At 36.2% G+C, this 17,109-nt stretch overlaps 1 protein-coding gene across 15 annotated transcripts in view; it reads right to left on the reverse strand.

Moving 5' to 3' along the window:
- CASK (calcium/calmodulin dependent serine protein kinase) overlaps positions 1–17,109 on the reverse strand; it is a 190,370-nt gene that overhangs the window by 13,111 nt on the left and 160,150 nt on the right. For 7 of the 15 annotated variants that reach the window (XM_032100948.1, XM_032100947.1, XM_032100949.1 and 4 more), the window contains 6 exons: positions 15,074–15,159; positions 13,976–14,044; positions 8,517–8,585; positions 7,104–7,139; positions 4,083–4,279; positions 2,659–2,774 (listed from right to left, as the gene is read on the reverse strand). In XM_032100948.1, coding sequence (XP_031956839.1) covers positions 2,659–2,774; positions 4,083–4,279; positions 7,104–7,139; positions 8,517–8,585; positions 13,976–14,044; positions 15,074–15,159 — 573 coding nt within the window. The remainder of the gene's footprint in view (positions 1–2,658; positions 2,775–4,082; positions 4,280–7,103; positions 7,140–8,516; positions 8,586–13,975; positions 14,045–15,073; positions 15,160–17,109) is intronic. The other 8 variants (XM_032100951.1, XM_032100957.1, XM_032100954.1 and 5 more) reach the window with 3 other exon arrangements.

Genomic DNA, 17,109 nt, shown 5'->3' on the forward strand with positions numbered 1-17,109 from the left:
TTTGGTTTAAAACTGATTTTATACTGATAAAACACATGCTCATGAAATTGCCTAATACTCTAATATGAAGCATGGAGGAAAGAACAACAGTATTACATTTTCTGGTAAAGGAGAATGTATTTGCTTCTAAAAAGTAACTGAAATCATCTCCTGTTTACTTTATAAACTATGTCTGATTTGCAGAATAATCTCATTTCTACTTCCAGTAATATTCCCAATATACCACACCAGCTCTCAAATCATTAGCTGGCTACACAAATCTGAGTTGACTATGAACTATTTTACTGGGTCATTTCTCAGCACCCCAGATCAGTTTCACCCCTAAGAGAAAAATAACACACAAGTCCAAACAGATTACACACTGCTGATCAATATATTTGATTTTATACTAGGATATAAGAGAAATAAATTCTACTTTCCTGTAAGAGCAACATTTTGACAATGACTCTACTTGGTTTGGATCCAGCAGAAGAAAGATCTGGTTTTGATCCTGAGACAGAAGCACTGAAAGGTTGCAAGGGCCAGTGTTGCCATATTTCTGACTAACAATCCTGGTTGAGACAGAGCACTTCAGAGAATGTGAATTCAGTGCCACCTCAGTTAAACCTGAGCTCACACGAACACCAAAGCAATTCATAAGACTCATATATTGAATATCCTGTATTTGGTGTCATTCCCTGGAATATTATTGGCATCACCTTCAGTACCTCAGGGACACTAAGGTCAATAACATTTCTACAAGAAATCTTTATTTCAATCTGTGCTTCCATTAACTTTTTGACTTAAGGGAAAGGGGAAGTTGTATTCTGAAGGGAACAGTTTCTTTTATGGTCATTATCGTAATTTTTAATGTTCTTATTTCTAGTTTGGCAAACACTTGCTCTGCTATAAAGCCAATAATGATATAACAGCACTGCTGGTGAAGGCAGGTGAACTGTGTGAATCAAAGTGCTGTCAACCTTCTCCAAAATGTCTCCCTAGGTCAAGACTGGAAAGTCTAGATTCCTTTCCTTTCAGGAATTTAACAGATGCAAATCTTTGAGCTAGTTCTGCTCCTACCGTACTGCCTGCTCCTTCTCCTTTCCTGGCTATCCTTCCTTTAGCTCACTCCTTTGTAGCAGGCCCTGCTTACTCACACTGACATTCTTAGTTCTGTATTTGCATTGAGAAATGCATTAAGAAATGTATCTGCCCTGAAGAAAAAAATCCATGGTTTTTTTTGGGCTGTTCTTGATCCAGTTCACAGCATGGCCACGACAGAAGGGAGGAGCAAGGCTGTGGGAATGTGTGCTGGGAGCAATTGATTATTATCAATATCTCAAGTACCTTGAGACCAGTACTGTCAAAGACTTTGGCTCATAAAATCCAGATTATTCTCAACAGCTTTTGTTATAGTCATAATTAGTAAAATGTGGTTGAGCGTTACTGCAACGAAGGGGAAACATCAGAACAACTAGAGTGTTAAACCAGCAAAAGGAAGGAAACTACTTAAAAGCTTTCAATCTGCTTGTGAGGGCTTTTCAGGGTAACAAATAGTTTTATATTCACCTGTGAACATCTTAAATGCAACACTGAATCAAAAAGTATAAATGATAATTACTGTTCTTTGATTTCTTAGAATTTACTTTCAAATTACTTTTAAGGAAACGTTTTCTGTAATAGCGACACATTATGAGCTCTTAAACTGCACACAGACTGTGCAAGTAAAGAGAAATATGTGAAAACATGGATTTATATTGTTTAATAGGTGTGTTCAAGGATGCAACTGAAAAAAACCTCCAGAAATTAATGTAATATAAAATACTGTCACTACACTGCTTGGACAGGTACATCTTTTGATTCTAATAAAAATCTCTGCAAGTCTCTCAGGAGACCACAGCAACATAAGCATCACAGAACGTGATATCAATGCAGGAGCAACAGAAAAGTGTTGAAAAGCAGTTTCAGCACATTAAATATTTATATTAAAAGAAGAAAAGAAGCAAATTCAGCTCACAAATGAAGGGGTCTTTCTTCTTTACTACTAAAACTAATGAATTTTGCTTGACAAGGATCTCTTACTCTATACTTTCAAAATTTTCTAAAGCAATTCATTTTTTCAGTAGTCTAAACTGAAGCCCCAAACTCAGGATTCAAGCAAAAATCACTGCAGGGAGGATAAACCTCCACAGCTGGTTCTATCTGGTAACTGTAAATAACACACTGACTATACAATGGCTCTTATTCCACTTCCAGCTGTACCACTTCAACAAAAATGCTCTTTCATGATGTTTTCACATATCTATAACTATAAACACACATTAACAAGGATGACACAGAACAGTCTTCTGTAGAGCACAGCATAATTATACAGGTTGCAAAAATCATATCCTGTTGGTTTCTAATGCTGCTTTAAACATAAACCCCCAAACAATCTAAGCCTGTTATCAGGATATACTATGATGCACTGATTTTGTGGCAGCTTGCCTCTCACTGACTAAGCTCTAGGCTTAAATAGCAAAGAACAAGCAGAGTAACGTTGGCGTAATTAGAATTTTACTTATATTTTCCTAAGTAACTCATTAGGTTCATATAAGAGTGCCAGCAGAACAATTAATGGCAAGGCTTAAACTGCAAAGAATGTAACCTGTTAAAGATACCTGCATTTTTTGTTCATACCTGCATTGTGCTTTGCCAAATATTTGTCTTTGTACTGCTTTTTTTTCTTTCCAAACCAAGTACAGCTGGCCTGTTGCTCCTGTTTGGTCTTCTCCATGGCAATACAAGCAACTCGCCTGACATATGGAGGAGAAAGAAACATTTTCTGTTGTAATCAAGGATCTTAAAAAAGCTGCACAGAATGAATTAGAAAAGTAAGACTTTTTTTATAGAACAAGAAAACAGTAAAACTTTTAACAACATTTTTGTTTTGATGACTTGAAAGAACACACATATATATATATATATATATATATATATATATATATATATATATATGTATATATATATAGGGGTATTTTGATGGAAGAATATTTTCTTAATGGTAGATGATGGAAGCTCACAGATGAAGTGAGCATGGGAGGAAGGGCAGCTCCTGAAATGAATCCAGACCATTCTGCAGCAGATCAGAATGGAAGAGCACAAGGTCTGGAAAGACCACCATGGTCTGAATTACTGCAGAGCAAGTGGTGCTGTGGGACTGTTTGGAAGGTGATCTTTGGGGTGAAGCACTGCAAGGTACACCTGTGCCTCCCTTATGCCATGGCTTGCACAGAGCTCAGGAGATGGAACTAAAGGTCTTGTGTGCCTCTGTTTCTCTTCTGAAAAAATCTCCCTTAGCCAGTCCAGGAGGCACAGGAGCTGTTAAACCCCGTGCAGAACTCCAATTCTTTTATGGAGCAAATCCTGTATGAAGTATTTTGGGCTAGACTATCCATGTTGATAAACTTTGTTGAGTTATGGCCATATCTTCCAAGGCCCAGGACTTGCTTGCCAGAATTTGTGATGATGCATTTCAATTTTTTCCTAAACAGCTCCTGCAAGAGGCTGTTTAAAGGCTTTGCACTGCTCAGCGCCATTGCTGTTCACTGAACCTATCATTCAGGAATCTTAGCATTGAGATTTTTCTGCTTTTTGACATTCACATGAAAAATGAAAAGGAAAGAAAACCCTGAAACTCCCTCAACGACCTTTTTGCTTGGTATCTTGCTAAGACCTTATTCCTGCAGCACTTGCATGTAAGCAATGCTAATGAAACCCCTGTTTAGAAGCTGAAAGAGAAATTATTTGACCCTCTTATATAACCTATTTGCATGTAGCCATCTTCAATCCTAGTTTCCTACAGTATACCAGAAAACACACTGTTTAGTAACAGAGGAATTATTTTTTTCAATGTAATCACACATATGATATTGCATGTAACCCTTACTGCTATGCATATATGAGAGAAAAAAAATCAATGCCACACAAATTGAGACAATATATAGACTCTGAGAAAAAAAAGGAAAAAAAATTCAAAAAACTAGCTATACAACAGTGAAAAGTATGAGAGACAGAAATAAAATCAAAACTAAGTTCATTTTTATAGAAAACATAAGTCATACCATTCTTGAAGTTCAGGAGAAGGAATAAGACCTGCAGTACCATTTTTGGAGTTCTCAAGTTTACCCTGCCACCAGTTATGATCATCTTTGCTAATGATTTGGATAATATCACCAACTCGGAATCTGATGCCAGCTTCTTTGCAGGGAATGAGGTCATCCTTTGCTGGATCATATTCAAATTGTGCTCTTACATAGATCTACAAAAAAAAAGAGTTTATAAGAGACACTGCAGTATTATTACTGATACGGCATTCAGAGTAACAGGTGAAAATCTGATCTGTGAATGCAGCTACACATATTGGTTGCAACAAGCAAAGAAAGAAACAAAAAAGGAAGGTGCCAAAGCGTAAGTGATAGTTGAAAATGAAAATGCCCCCTCCAGCAAACGATGGAGACATATGATGTTATTTCAACAGCTCATGGTTTCTACATTCTATGGAACCTGAACAGCAGAAATGTAATAAACTCTCATAGAGTCTCTCTAATAGTTATTAACTATCACAAATCATTACAGAACATAAGCCAGCACCTTACAACTCAATTTGTAATACACTTTCCAACTGAACTCCCATGGTATATTTTAAAAATTTCTGAGGTAGGAAATTTTATTGGACAGTATAAAGAACTTAGGCTTTATTAGTGATCTTTAGAATGAGAATTTTAAAGATTTAAGACATTTAAAAAAATCTTTTTCAGGAGGTCCTGTATTGGACCTATCACAGAGTTACTAAAGAGGAATGTGGAAGTTCTTTGTATGGGCTTTTCAGTAAAAGTCTGTTCCTGTGTAAATAAAACTCATGATTTGAGCAAGTTATTCTCTAAGGAACATTAACAGAAAGAATCCAGACTCTGACTTCACAATTTAAACTAATATACCAATCCTCTCTTTGTGTGTTACTGAGGTCTCAACTCTAGAAAATAAAAATAAAAGTGATCTCCAGTTTTGGTTGCTAATTACAACCAAGGATCTTAAAATCAAAATTAAATGTCATGCCCTAGGTGGATAATTTCTGTAGTTCATGAACTTCAAACACCACCCTACAGCATCTCAGACAGCCTTGTATACACATACTGCTGATTTTCTTACTAAAAATTGACTAGATTAAAAAAAGCCCAACAGTTGCATTGCAAAGTAATAACCTTCTTACAAACTGCAACAATCACTTTTCAACTTTGCTCAAATTCTGCTCCAGAAATAGCTGTAAGTATGCAGTGTTAGCACTATTCATGGCACTTAAAAAAGTAATCCAATCTGCACACTGAGATATGAATAAATTAACTTAAAATGGCTAATCACTTCTATCTTGTATCTGATGTATTTTTATTGGTTTGCAGTGAGAGCATCAGATGACAACACCAATACGGAACTCAACTTTTAATATATTAAATCTGACCCTTGTTCTGCTGGGCATTGAGTGAGCTTAAAAAAGCAACCCACCTTCTTTTAATTACCTGAGAAATAGGATATTTTGAAACCAATTATGTTTATTAATTTGTTTTCCATGAAGTAATCAATATTGAGCTGATCCCTTATTTTGCCTGAAGCTTATCTAATATTGGTCTAGAAACATCAGCAGTATTTTCACTGTCTAGAAATGTCCCTGTTTTTCAAGTCCCTGCTCCAGCTTGAGCCATTATCCACCATATACTGGCAATTCATGGAATTTTACAGACTTCCTCATACATAAACATGTATCTGTTTTCCAAGCCCTTAATGTTTTCCAGGATGACAAGAAAAAGATGTTGGTTCAATGGGAAAAATCAGGTAAAAATTGAAAAAATCAGGTAATTATAAATGGTGTGAGTAAGAGAAACACCATTATTTTGACACTGCCTTGAACAAAGTTTCTTCTCCTGGGGAAAATACCCTATGAGGACCAAATGGAAACCTAATATAAATATTTGGAAGGTGTACCATGGAGCCTTTCCAGGTTTACATTCAGGCAGTTGGAGTCTTCAGAAGAAAAGGGAAAGCTGAAAGAACCATAGAGACCTTTAAAAATGGGAAGTGAAGTGAGAGCAAACCATTCTTGTAATAGAAGTTCTAGACAGCTCAACCAGACAGCAATATAAAAAGATTCTCAAAGACAAGAGTTAAAGTAGCTGATTGACTTCTTGAATGGAATTGCAAGAGCTATTAAAAAAATTCCTGGTAGAGAAGGAGGCTGAGTACTCAGTTAAAAATTCAGAGGTAGATTCTGGAATGACTATATATAACTGGAGCAGTTACTTGAGATGAAACACAAATCACTTGACAGTATGTGTTCATTTGGAGGCTGCAGTAAAAAACCAAAAATTCTTAATATTGCAAAGAAAATGATAGGGAATCCTCTGAGGAGCCCCTATGGGCTTTCTTGGAATTCTCTGTAGAGGGAAGATCTTTCTTTGGTCTGTGATGACTTGCACAACCAGCAGGTCAAGGTAACAAAGTCAAAGGAGGTTATTGAATATGGGATTTAAGACTGAAATTTTAAGAGACCATCTTCAGATTTATCAAACCTTAACAGAAACTGTCCTTAACGTTTTTTTTTTTTGAAGAGCTTTGTTAATGTTAGTAACTAGTTTCAGATAAACTCAAGACTTGAAATCTTTGTCAGCACAATATTTTAGAGTTTTAGACACCTGCCCTACTTGTTTCCATGCCAGCTAAAATAGAAATTTCAGCTTTCCTCTAAGATTAAAACCTGCACAGGTGTCATGGGTTTGAACAGAACCACTACAACAGGACACTGCACAACAGGAAGTCTATTAATGCATTCTGAACTAAATCAACATCTCCAGTTAAATTCACAATGACTTTGTAACTCCCACACATGTGGACACATGAAAAACAACAAAAAAAGCTATTTTGAATTAGCCACAAACAAATGAGTTAAAAAGAAAAATGAAAAAAATGGAACAAATTTTCCAAGCTTAAATGTTTTAGTCCAGCACATACAGAATACGAGGGGGAGAAAGGTAAGCAGGGATGTTTGCTAGCAGCTAAGTTTACAAAAATTCCCATGGAGGATTTCTATTCACCTGTCGTCCTTTTGGTTGTGTTGTCGATGGCAAGTCCTGCAGAATAAAGTCAACCCAGGAGAAGAAATTTTCATTTTACTTTTTAAGGGTACATAACACTGTTTGTTAGTGATTCATACTACGTTACAGTAAAATGGTAAGTTAGACAAAAGTATAAAGCATTGACCCATGTTTAGAAATAATTCTTTTCTTAAAGAAAAATCAAACCCAGGCTGTTTAGCAGCAAGCTGAAGAAAGCAGGTAAAAAGTTTAAGCAGATAAAGAATGTGCTTTTTAATAAATAATTCAGCATCTTCAACACAAAAGCACCACCAAGTGAAAGAGGCTCTTTATGTGAATGCCTTTTCCACTTAATACTTAAGTTTTGCTTTTAAAAGAGAGAGGCTGCTATAAATACTAAAAAACTTATGATTAAAAATGTATAATGTGATCAATTGTGCTGAGAATTAAGATTACAACTACTTATCATGTTATAAATTCAATTTAGTTCACAAAAATGTCTTAAATTTTTCATTCACACAATTATTTTTCATTCTACTAATTAATAAGCACTTTACCTTGTGGCAAATAATGTCTAAGTTGCAATTTTTATTAATAGTTAAAGAAAGAGTTACTTGGTTTTGTTTTTTTTGTTTGTTTTTAGCTAGTCCCATGAACTCACGATATTGACAGCACTCACTGAAGAAACTTGTGTGTAGTTACTACACTGGCCCAAACAACAACAAATGATAAACAACACAAATTTTAACATTAATGTACTTTAGGAAGAACAGGAGATCAACAGCACTTTTCTACCTGAATACATACAAAACAGAAGTACTTTGTGTTAAAGATGTGATGGTAATAGCTTGGTTTGTAGTGCAGTTTAAAGCCACTTCCTTTTGCTTTCCATACCCAGGCAAGGCTCATGTTTCACACAGTATGTGCACGTACCACGACAGCAGAGAGCACACCAATTCCTTAACTCAGATAGCGGAAACCAGTACACGTTCCAGAGGGCTCTCAAAACACAAAACTTAAAAGAAAAAAAAAAAAATCTAAAATGTCTTGGGATACCAACTGCACAGTTACTCTTCCTTCAAACTCTGCTTCCAAAGCTCAGGATGGAAATAAAAACTTCCACTTTAAACCTCTGCCTAGTTTTGAGGAAAGTGCTGACAATGATTTAAGGATGACTGAAGTGTCACAGTACAGTTATTAACATTTAATTCACGGTATGGCTTTTAATGAGAAGAATATGTTGGAAAAAGCCCTTTAAAAAAAAAAAAGAAAACGGGGAGTTACATATGCAATAACCTGGGTTCTCTCAGCAGGACAAAATTTTCCACTGACCACACGATAAGTTTAACAGTAATGGCAGATGAGCACCAACAAAACTTTCACACTTTCTCTGTGTGGAACTGGAAATCTTACCGAAACAGAATTGTTAGTGCTGCTATGACCATTAGCTGGGGACTGTCTGGATGTAGAGGGGGAATCTCTCTGAAATAAGACACAAGGTTCATTAACAACACAACACTATCACAGGAACACAGATATATTTCAAAGAACAGTTACATCCACAGCCTTATAACCAATTGCTTAGCTGCTTCATTTGTGAAAGTTTCCACACCTCAAACTCTGTAAATCTGAAAAGTTTTTCCATAGCTTAAGATTCAGGTTTGACATTTTGATTTATTTGAGTTAATAACTACCTTTATGTTGCCTTCAGCTTTTTAATAACTGGGACTTCTGAGGTCTCATGTGGCTGACAATGCTACCGGCCCTTAGTCATACACCAGTCTTGGTTAAAATACCTGAAAGCTACACTCTGAATAGTACTTGGAATAGAATGAGGCCCATATCCTGTTTTAAAGATGTTTCTAAGTATTTTTTCAGCTATGTGGTGTTGATCAGTCTTTACTCAGCAAGATGCATCTCTCTGCAGTCTCAAAGACACTGAGGCTGGGGCCTGAGAAGGAAGCTGGATTCTCTCTCCTCACTTCTCATCCATTTTACAGCACAAATGAGGGTTTTCTTCCAACATCCTTAAGGGCTTGAAAGTATCAAACCTTGCCAAAATATAACACTTTGAAAAAGCCATTTCCCTTGACCCAGACTACGAGTGTGGCCCTACACTTGAGTGAAGAGACAGCAGACAGGGTGATACTGGGAATACAGGAGGGATAACAGGAATTCCTGACTGGGTTTTTCAGAGCAATGTTTCTCACATGCCACTTTGACTGTATAGTGCTTAATTCCATGATAATTGAGCCATCTCTTCCAGAAATAAAATAATCCACTCTACACATTGTGAAAAAAATAAAAATCCCTTTTACCCTCAAAGGAATTCTGGAATATAATATTCCACGTCAAAGGTCATCTTAGGAATGTCTGGTCATTTTGTGTAACATCAAGGACAGCAGAGAAAAAGGGCTAAAACAGTTTTCTAAGCAAACAAAGTTAATCCTATCATATTTTATCAATACAAGTACCTTTTGTGAACAAATTAAGAACCCAGACCTGGAGCTAAACTGTTCGTGCAACATTAATCAGGGATTAATGCCACATGCCTAGGAACAAAACTTGCCTCCACAAATACTTGCAATGGGTAACAGAATGGGGAAAATCAGCTCTAATTCTAGTTACAAAATCACTCCAGCATAAATGAGAGCAAATAAACCATTCATTACTTTAAAAAAAAAAAAAAAAAAGGCCTAAAGGAATCAATATTCTCTTTTTTTTTTTGGGTGCATGGATTATCAGCATTCTGTCTCTGTTATTTTCTCACTTTCAAGAGGTGAAAAATTAATTTTGAATTTTTTTTCAATATGGTTTGTTATGATTTTTTGTCAGTAATGGCTTAGTAAGGAGCAAGGGAAAGCTTTTGAAACTGATGCAAACACCCAAATCATTGGGAGAAAAACAAGTTTAGAGAATGCCACTATTTCTGGACAGTCTTGAAGGATTCTGCCTTTGAAGGAAATTTTCTTGGTTTGAGAATGTTTTGATTTGTATTCCTCCAACAATTCTCAACATAAGACAGCATATTATTCAAAGCAAATGTTCATCATAACATACTGAGGAAAATATACATTTTCGGTGCTATTGGTGATTTCAGTACTGTCAGAAATAATCTAACAAGTTAGTCAAGAGACATATTTTTATGTATGACTTTTACATAATTAGGCTGTTCTGTTCTGCCACAATTTCAAAGGCATTTAGATTGTTATTTTCCTAGGGATGGGTGTTTTTTCAAAAAATATAGACTCAAAAGTTAGGAGAAAAACTGTATTATGCACAATTTAATGAGACAAATCAATAAGCAAGAAATCCTTGTAGAATAACAGAACTGCTTAGGACTGGCCTGGAAAACTTCAGTTTTGGTTGTGAGTTTGTTTCTCCAGTAAACCAGTGAAAGCCCCACTTTTCCTGGGAGTAGGGGCAGAAAAACACTTGGAGTGTTCTACATTCTGAGTAATGTAGAAAGGTTATTATCATTGTGTATCAGTAAACTTGACTGTCTGGACTTCCCAGTCTTCTCCAGTGCAAGACAAAAAACAACAGAGAAATCTTTGGGGTCATTACTATTCAGTCAAAGAACCACAGAGCCAGAGCCTTAGAGGAAACAACCACAATTATTTCCAAATTATGGCAAACCCACTTTCCTGTTGATTCCTTGTTCTTAGGTGTGGCATCATTCTTTAGGAATGATAAACCAATGCATTTGAGATGCAAACCTATAGCAGAACCCAATTATGTCGAATAAATACAACCTGATCAAATTAGATATTGACAAAAACAGCTGGATCAATGGCATTGCTGCCAGATCCGAAAAAAACCCCAAAACAAGAAAACCACCAAAATCAAAACCCCCAACAGAAAAACCAGACAGACTTTCCAAAAATCTGAAAATAGTTCTACATTTCAGTCTTGCTCAAGGAACACTTCTGCCAGTATTTTTAATACAAATGCCAAAAAAGTTTAAGACTATAAAAATACTCATAGTTTGAACACTAAGAGAAACCATGGAAGACTAAAGGAAAAAAATCCATGGTAATTACCACCAGACTTTTAAAATCTCGTATTTATAAAAGCTTTTCTTCTTAATAAAACAATGTAAGAGTCTCACAAAGACAATCTGAAACATAAAGAATGTTTATAAAGAATTTTTTTTTGTTAAAAAAAAGGATTTCCCTTACTGTTCTCACATATCTGACACTATAAAATGTTACTTGGGGTGTTGTGTCAGTACAAAGAAAGAATGCAAATGTAGCCAGAGCAAAATGCTTGCTCAGTGGGATAAAACTGAAACATATGAACAGCACACACAGCCATCAGCCATAAGAAGGATGTGTTGCAATAGTTACTCAAGTTCACATTTATGTAAATCTGCAATTTTCTGGGTATCTGATGAAGAAAGCAACACTGGCCCCTTGTTATCTAAATATCTGTGTTAACTGAGGTCATTTGCCACACCAGTGACTAAAGAGGTTACCTCACACCACATCAGCTGATCCAAGTTTCACACAAGGGAATTTAAAAGTATTATGTTTTCAAACAAGGTGTGCTCCATGAAATAGGAGGTCTGGTAAGTAAATGGAAGGCATGGGTGCAGGAAAAGCCACAAATGCCTAAGAAACTTGAAATTACTCAGTTGAGATTTTGAAAACTGCCTAGTGACCCTGAATTACATAGTGTAGGAAAGACTTCCTTAAATATGCAGAAATGGCTCAATATTTAGAAAATAACACTTATTTTAAATGACTACTCAAAAGAAGACAAATATGGCAAGTGAAATTCAAATCCCAGTTATTAAAAAAAAGCCATTCCATGCTCTCCTCACCCTTGTGAAGGCCTAAGATTGTAAACAAAAGGCACATCACCTCTGATTCTACTAATACTTAGTTTTTTCTTATTCAAGATTAAGAAGATGTTTTGCAATCCAATGATGTGATCCTGGTAGGAGCCTCAAACCCCCCACTTTCTCGATTCTGTCTTATATTCCTCTTGTGATAAAACTACATTACATGAGCACCAGTCCATGACTGAAGGAGGAGGGGAACCAAACAAATATATACTGAAGTATTGCCAAAAAAATACCTTAACTAGGAAGGTTATACTAGTGAAGACCAAATATCTCTCTATTTATCCTGCTGGAGGGCACGAGAAGCAAGATTTCTGTGTCTTAGTAATGTCAGTCAACACTGAGTTTTAGTCTTTATCAATGGTTAAAAATTAGATTTATCATCTGAATCACCTTCCTGAAAAATTCAGTGACAAAAATTCTCTGTGTACCAAAGGACTAGTGATGCTTTAACAGGATGATTTAAAAACACTGGGGTTTTTGTGTACACTTGTAACTGATGAAAATCAACCAAAGTCTTAGTGTGGCTGAGCAGCTGGAAAAGACTCATCCATCTCTGACTAAATGAATGCTAAATGCTACAGAGTGTGATAATTAGACATGATTCCCTTTTCTCTTTGATCACACATTTCTAGTTTAGCCATTTTTTCCAAAGAAAGGTAAGTAAGAGTCTATTTTACATTTTTTGGTGAAATAAATAGTAATGAAAAGCCTAAGGACACAAAGCTAAAGAAAAGAGATGATCTGCTATTACTAAAATGACACCTAACAGTATTAATTTAAAGCTGTATGCTGAGTTTTTCCAAATAACCATCTTCCCAGCAAGTCTGCAGTTTCACCAGTTTCTGTACTTCAACAATGGGAAGTGAGGTATCTTTTATTACTATTCCTCTTTGCAGTGTGAAGTCAATACATGGATTTGTCAGCACGCTGCAATTTTTTTAAAAGCCTTTGCATTTCATGAAAAACTTTTGGTTTCATATTTATTTTAAGAAAATTGGCCTCATAGGTGAAACTCTGTCAAACCTTCTACCCCTAAAACCTTTCAGTTTTTGTTGAATTCTACTAGAAGTACAGAAGGCAACCAAAAAGCAGTAATTTTTTTCCTTGCAAACAGATTGTTCTGACAACCTCAATAGCAGTTTCTGTGCATTCTAGCATCTGCTGAGACACAAGAACAATTAGGGTGAAATCACAGCTCTAATTAAGATAAGGTGCTTGACTTCAGCGGGGGTTGTGATTTCACTCTGGGAATTCTAATTCGGGAGCTGTTTGCGCAGTTAAGCATGTGGCACGGAGAGATTGGCATCATCTACACGCTGCATATGCCATCTGTATGCTCAGACTGGAACAGTGGCTCTCAAACAGCCATTTTCTACAATTTAATTCCCTTCAGTTGCAATCTGGAACATAACTTTGTGAGCAGAAGGGAATTAAACGTTGCTGTGCAAAAGCCGTAATACCAAGTTTCTAATTCAGCAACAACTCCAAATCTGTTCTTCTTCTGTAGTGACAAAGACCTTTTTTTCATGGAAACACAATATTAAGCCACATGTAACTGTTACACACAACCATCACAAATTTACCTCAACAGGGTTATACAGAAACAGGCTCTTCAATTAACCCTTAACAGCCCAAAGCAGTAGTATAATGCTTAAAGCCTAAAAAACAGGAGGATTGTTTCTCAGCTTAGGAACTTTTCATAAGACTTCCTGAAGAATGAGTTTAAATGGTCATATTTTAAAGGGGCTTCCTAAAAGCATAAGCCGAGGATCCCCTTTCCTATTTTTTTTTCTTTAATAGGCTGTAAAGAGTTAGTTAAGGTGGTGATGAGATGAATATGAAGGCAGGGCTGAGTAGGTAGGTGGGGCCTACTCGTGTTCCGTTATCTTTGTTGTAAAATTGGTGTGCGTGATCTAACAGGACAGGCAGAAACAATTTCCCAGAAAGCAGTAACATTCAGCCATCAGCAGGCAGTTAGTTACAGGACTGAGGAAGAAAGGGGATGGGTCATTAAATTCATTACCTCACAGGATGAAGATTGCATGCGATAACTTGGCACAATCTTGAAGGTAATACTTCCACGCATTTCCCTCTGTGGAAAGAGAAGCACTTTGAGACTAACGCTGAAGAGAAAAATCTCCAAATTATTAATGCTTGAAAGGAAAACACCACAATTCAAGTATGAAAAGCTAAAATGCTATGGATAAGTTGTCATACCACCTATAAACAAACAGTGAAAATGTCCTGATTAATCTTAAGCATAAATGTACATTACCACTTTGTTCACCTGACCACGTTTTGAATGCCTAGACCCAGAACTGTATTTTAACACCACAGATTCAGAGATGTGTAGGTGTCTTCCATGTCAACCATTTATTTGTAGCTATACTCTTGTCATCTACAGTCTTTGCTACCAAAGTGGCATTTTCTTCCCTTTCATCATAGATGTTAAATAGCAAAACTGTATTCAGTTTCTGGAAGCTGCATTTTACTGTAATAAAGGTAGGAATGTCAAAAATAGTCTTTCATCAAAACAGAACATGGAGTCTGCTACTTTGCATTTACTACTGTGTAAGAATATTCACAACAAGTAGTAACTGCAGAACAGCAGCAGACTGTGACAACATATTTTCTTAAATGGCAATCTGAATATTTGTGCCGCCACAGGGCTGACTTCTGTGGGACTCAATCTGGGCAGAAATGTGAGCACATCACTTCAAGACATCTGAGAGTTTCCCCCCTTTCTCTCTTTGGCTGGCTTACTGTGACCCCAAAAAAATGTTATTTCCCTTTAAGCTTGTCCGGGATTAGTGATACCATCCAAGATCTCAAGTTAGGGTTGCTTGCAGAAAAATTAAAAATTGTTCCAGAAATAACAAACAGACTCTACTAGCAAGGCCCAAGGTGGAGTTTTCCTGGAAAAAGACAGACTGAGCTCAAAGCAACATTTTTTTCCTTTGTAACTTCAGTAACTGCGAGCACAACAGTTACAAACAGAAAGAACTTCTTGTTATGTGCACATGTAGTCTATCAAGAACACAAGAAAAAGGGGAAGTTAGTACACAAAAGTTTTGACAAAATAAGACAAGCACTTTTATGGAGGAAGACTTCAGGTACTTACAAGCATTTTTTGTAGCTGTTCTACAGTTTGATTTGCGACACTGATTCCGTTTATTTCTCTGATTTCATCCCCTACATGTAGCGTACCTGCGGAGTTAACAAACACACAATCACCTCAAGATGTGTTTCCACAAACTGAGATAATTTTAACACAGCACTAATATTCATATAAAGGCATAAACAGACAACAACATTAAAATCATTTTTTTGCTAGATTCAGAAAAGGGCTTTGTATTAGCTACAAATCTCTCAAGAGTGCAGTGAACACACAGCAAGAGATGCCTAGGCATTCTACCAAGTACGCAGGAAAAACATATTTTTGTTATTAAACAATAATATTGAATCAAAACCACTACATGGCCTGGAGTAGTATGAAGATACTTTAATATTATTCAAAATATAAAACTGATGGCATTACATATTAGACTGAGAATCAGATTCAGTAACATCCCTGTATCAAATAAAATCCCCTTTTCTGCAGCATTTCCCATTTTTGTCACTGACAGAAGTGAATATTGTTATGTTCATGACTGTAAGGAGAAGTATACATAAAAATTGGGAATAAAGAATGGACATTTGGCATACATGTCAATGACAAACAGACAATTTTTAATGACTGACACTGGTGTTTCATTTTTACTGAATGCTCTGGAAGCTGCAAGTAGATGGAATCTTTAAAAGCCTTTATTCCCATTTCAACTCTGCCACCTTTTGAATAAAGACAATTTCAATCACCACGACTAGGTAGAGCTGGCTTAGGGACAGGAGGCAACTTCACAGCAGCTACTATTTTGTGACTGGGAATTGTGTAGTTTGTACTTAATATTGCTGGACCTGAAATTATACAGTTCCTGTAACGCTCACAGTAGATTTATTATCAAGACATTGCTGCTATTGCCCGGCAATACAGTTTTCCATACAGCAAAAAGAGACAGGAGAAAAAAAATGACAACACTCCCCAAAACCAATGCAAGGCACAGGCCCTATCAATAGGATTCAAACGTGGTGCTCGAGATCACTGCTGAATTACACCTGGGTTGTTCTATTGAGTAAAAATATTCTAAAATAGTTATGTTAAAATGAAGCAGCGAAGCTAAGAGGCATCCAGAGCATTAACAGAATTAAAAGCATTAAAAAAAAATGACCATACTACAGAAACACTGAAGTACAGCTTATTTTCAAACTACCTAGTGCAGAAGCACTACCTTAGTTAGACGAAGCACATAGAGAATAGGTTAAATTTCCCCAATCTTTAGAAATAAAAGACACTGTATAATTAAAAAGAACAGAGTTTTAATGGGCACAGTTGGATATTTTACTCAGTTTTATCAGGTGTTAAAAGTTTTATTAGCCCCATTATGGAACACAGCCATGTGAAGCAATACTCTGCAGAGCATCACCACTACCTAAGCACAGCTGGAAGGAAACCTTCTTCCTGTGAGTCTTAGAGCAATCTACTTTTAAAACTCACTGTTTGAAGCCAAATAAATTTAAATTCAGAAAGTCCTCTAAAGGAATACAGAGGTCTGTCTGAATTGCACCTTTGCTTGTACGTAAACTTTTATCTTTCCTGCTTCCTGACAGATTTTATCATATCAGAAAGGCAAAGTGAATTTATGTTTTGTCTTCCTAATTATCTGTTCCCAGCTTCCTCTGAAATAGAACAGTAGGCTAGAGGGAACTTTGGTCTGAAAAATGATGAAGATTTTTGTTTTCATCGAAAGAAAAAATGGCAGTCTGAAAGAAGTAAAGTAACCCTTTCAAGGTGCAATTCAAACCTGCAGCCACCAACCTAGCAGGGAAGTTCACCTGTTTAAAGTAGGGCAAAAACCAGTTACCTTTGGACATCTGATCTGAACACACAAAATGACAAAAAGAAGACTGGGGATGAGAAAAAATACATGTTTGCAGGGTTTGTTGTAGCTGTAGTGAAAACTGAAAATAAAGATTTAGAATCTAGGCACAAGTAATATTTTTATTTCAAACCCCGTTTTTGTGAGCTTCAACACCAAAAATATAAAGCTCCTCAAGAACTGT

Source organism: Corvus moneduloides, chromosome 2 (genome assembly GCF_009650955.1).
Source record: "Corvus moneduloides isolate bCorMon1 chromosome 2, bCorMon1.pri, whole genome shotgun sequence".
NCBI classification, from domain to species: Eukaryota; Metazoa; Chordata; class Aves; order Passeriformes; family Corvidae; genus Corvus; species Corvus moneduloides.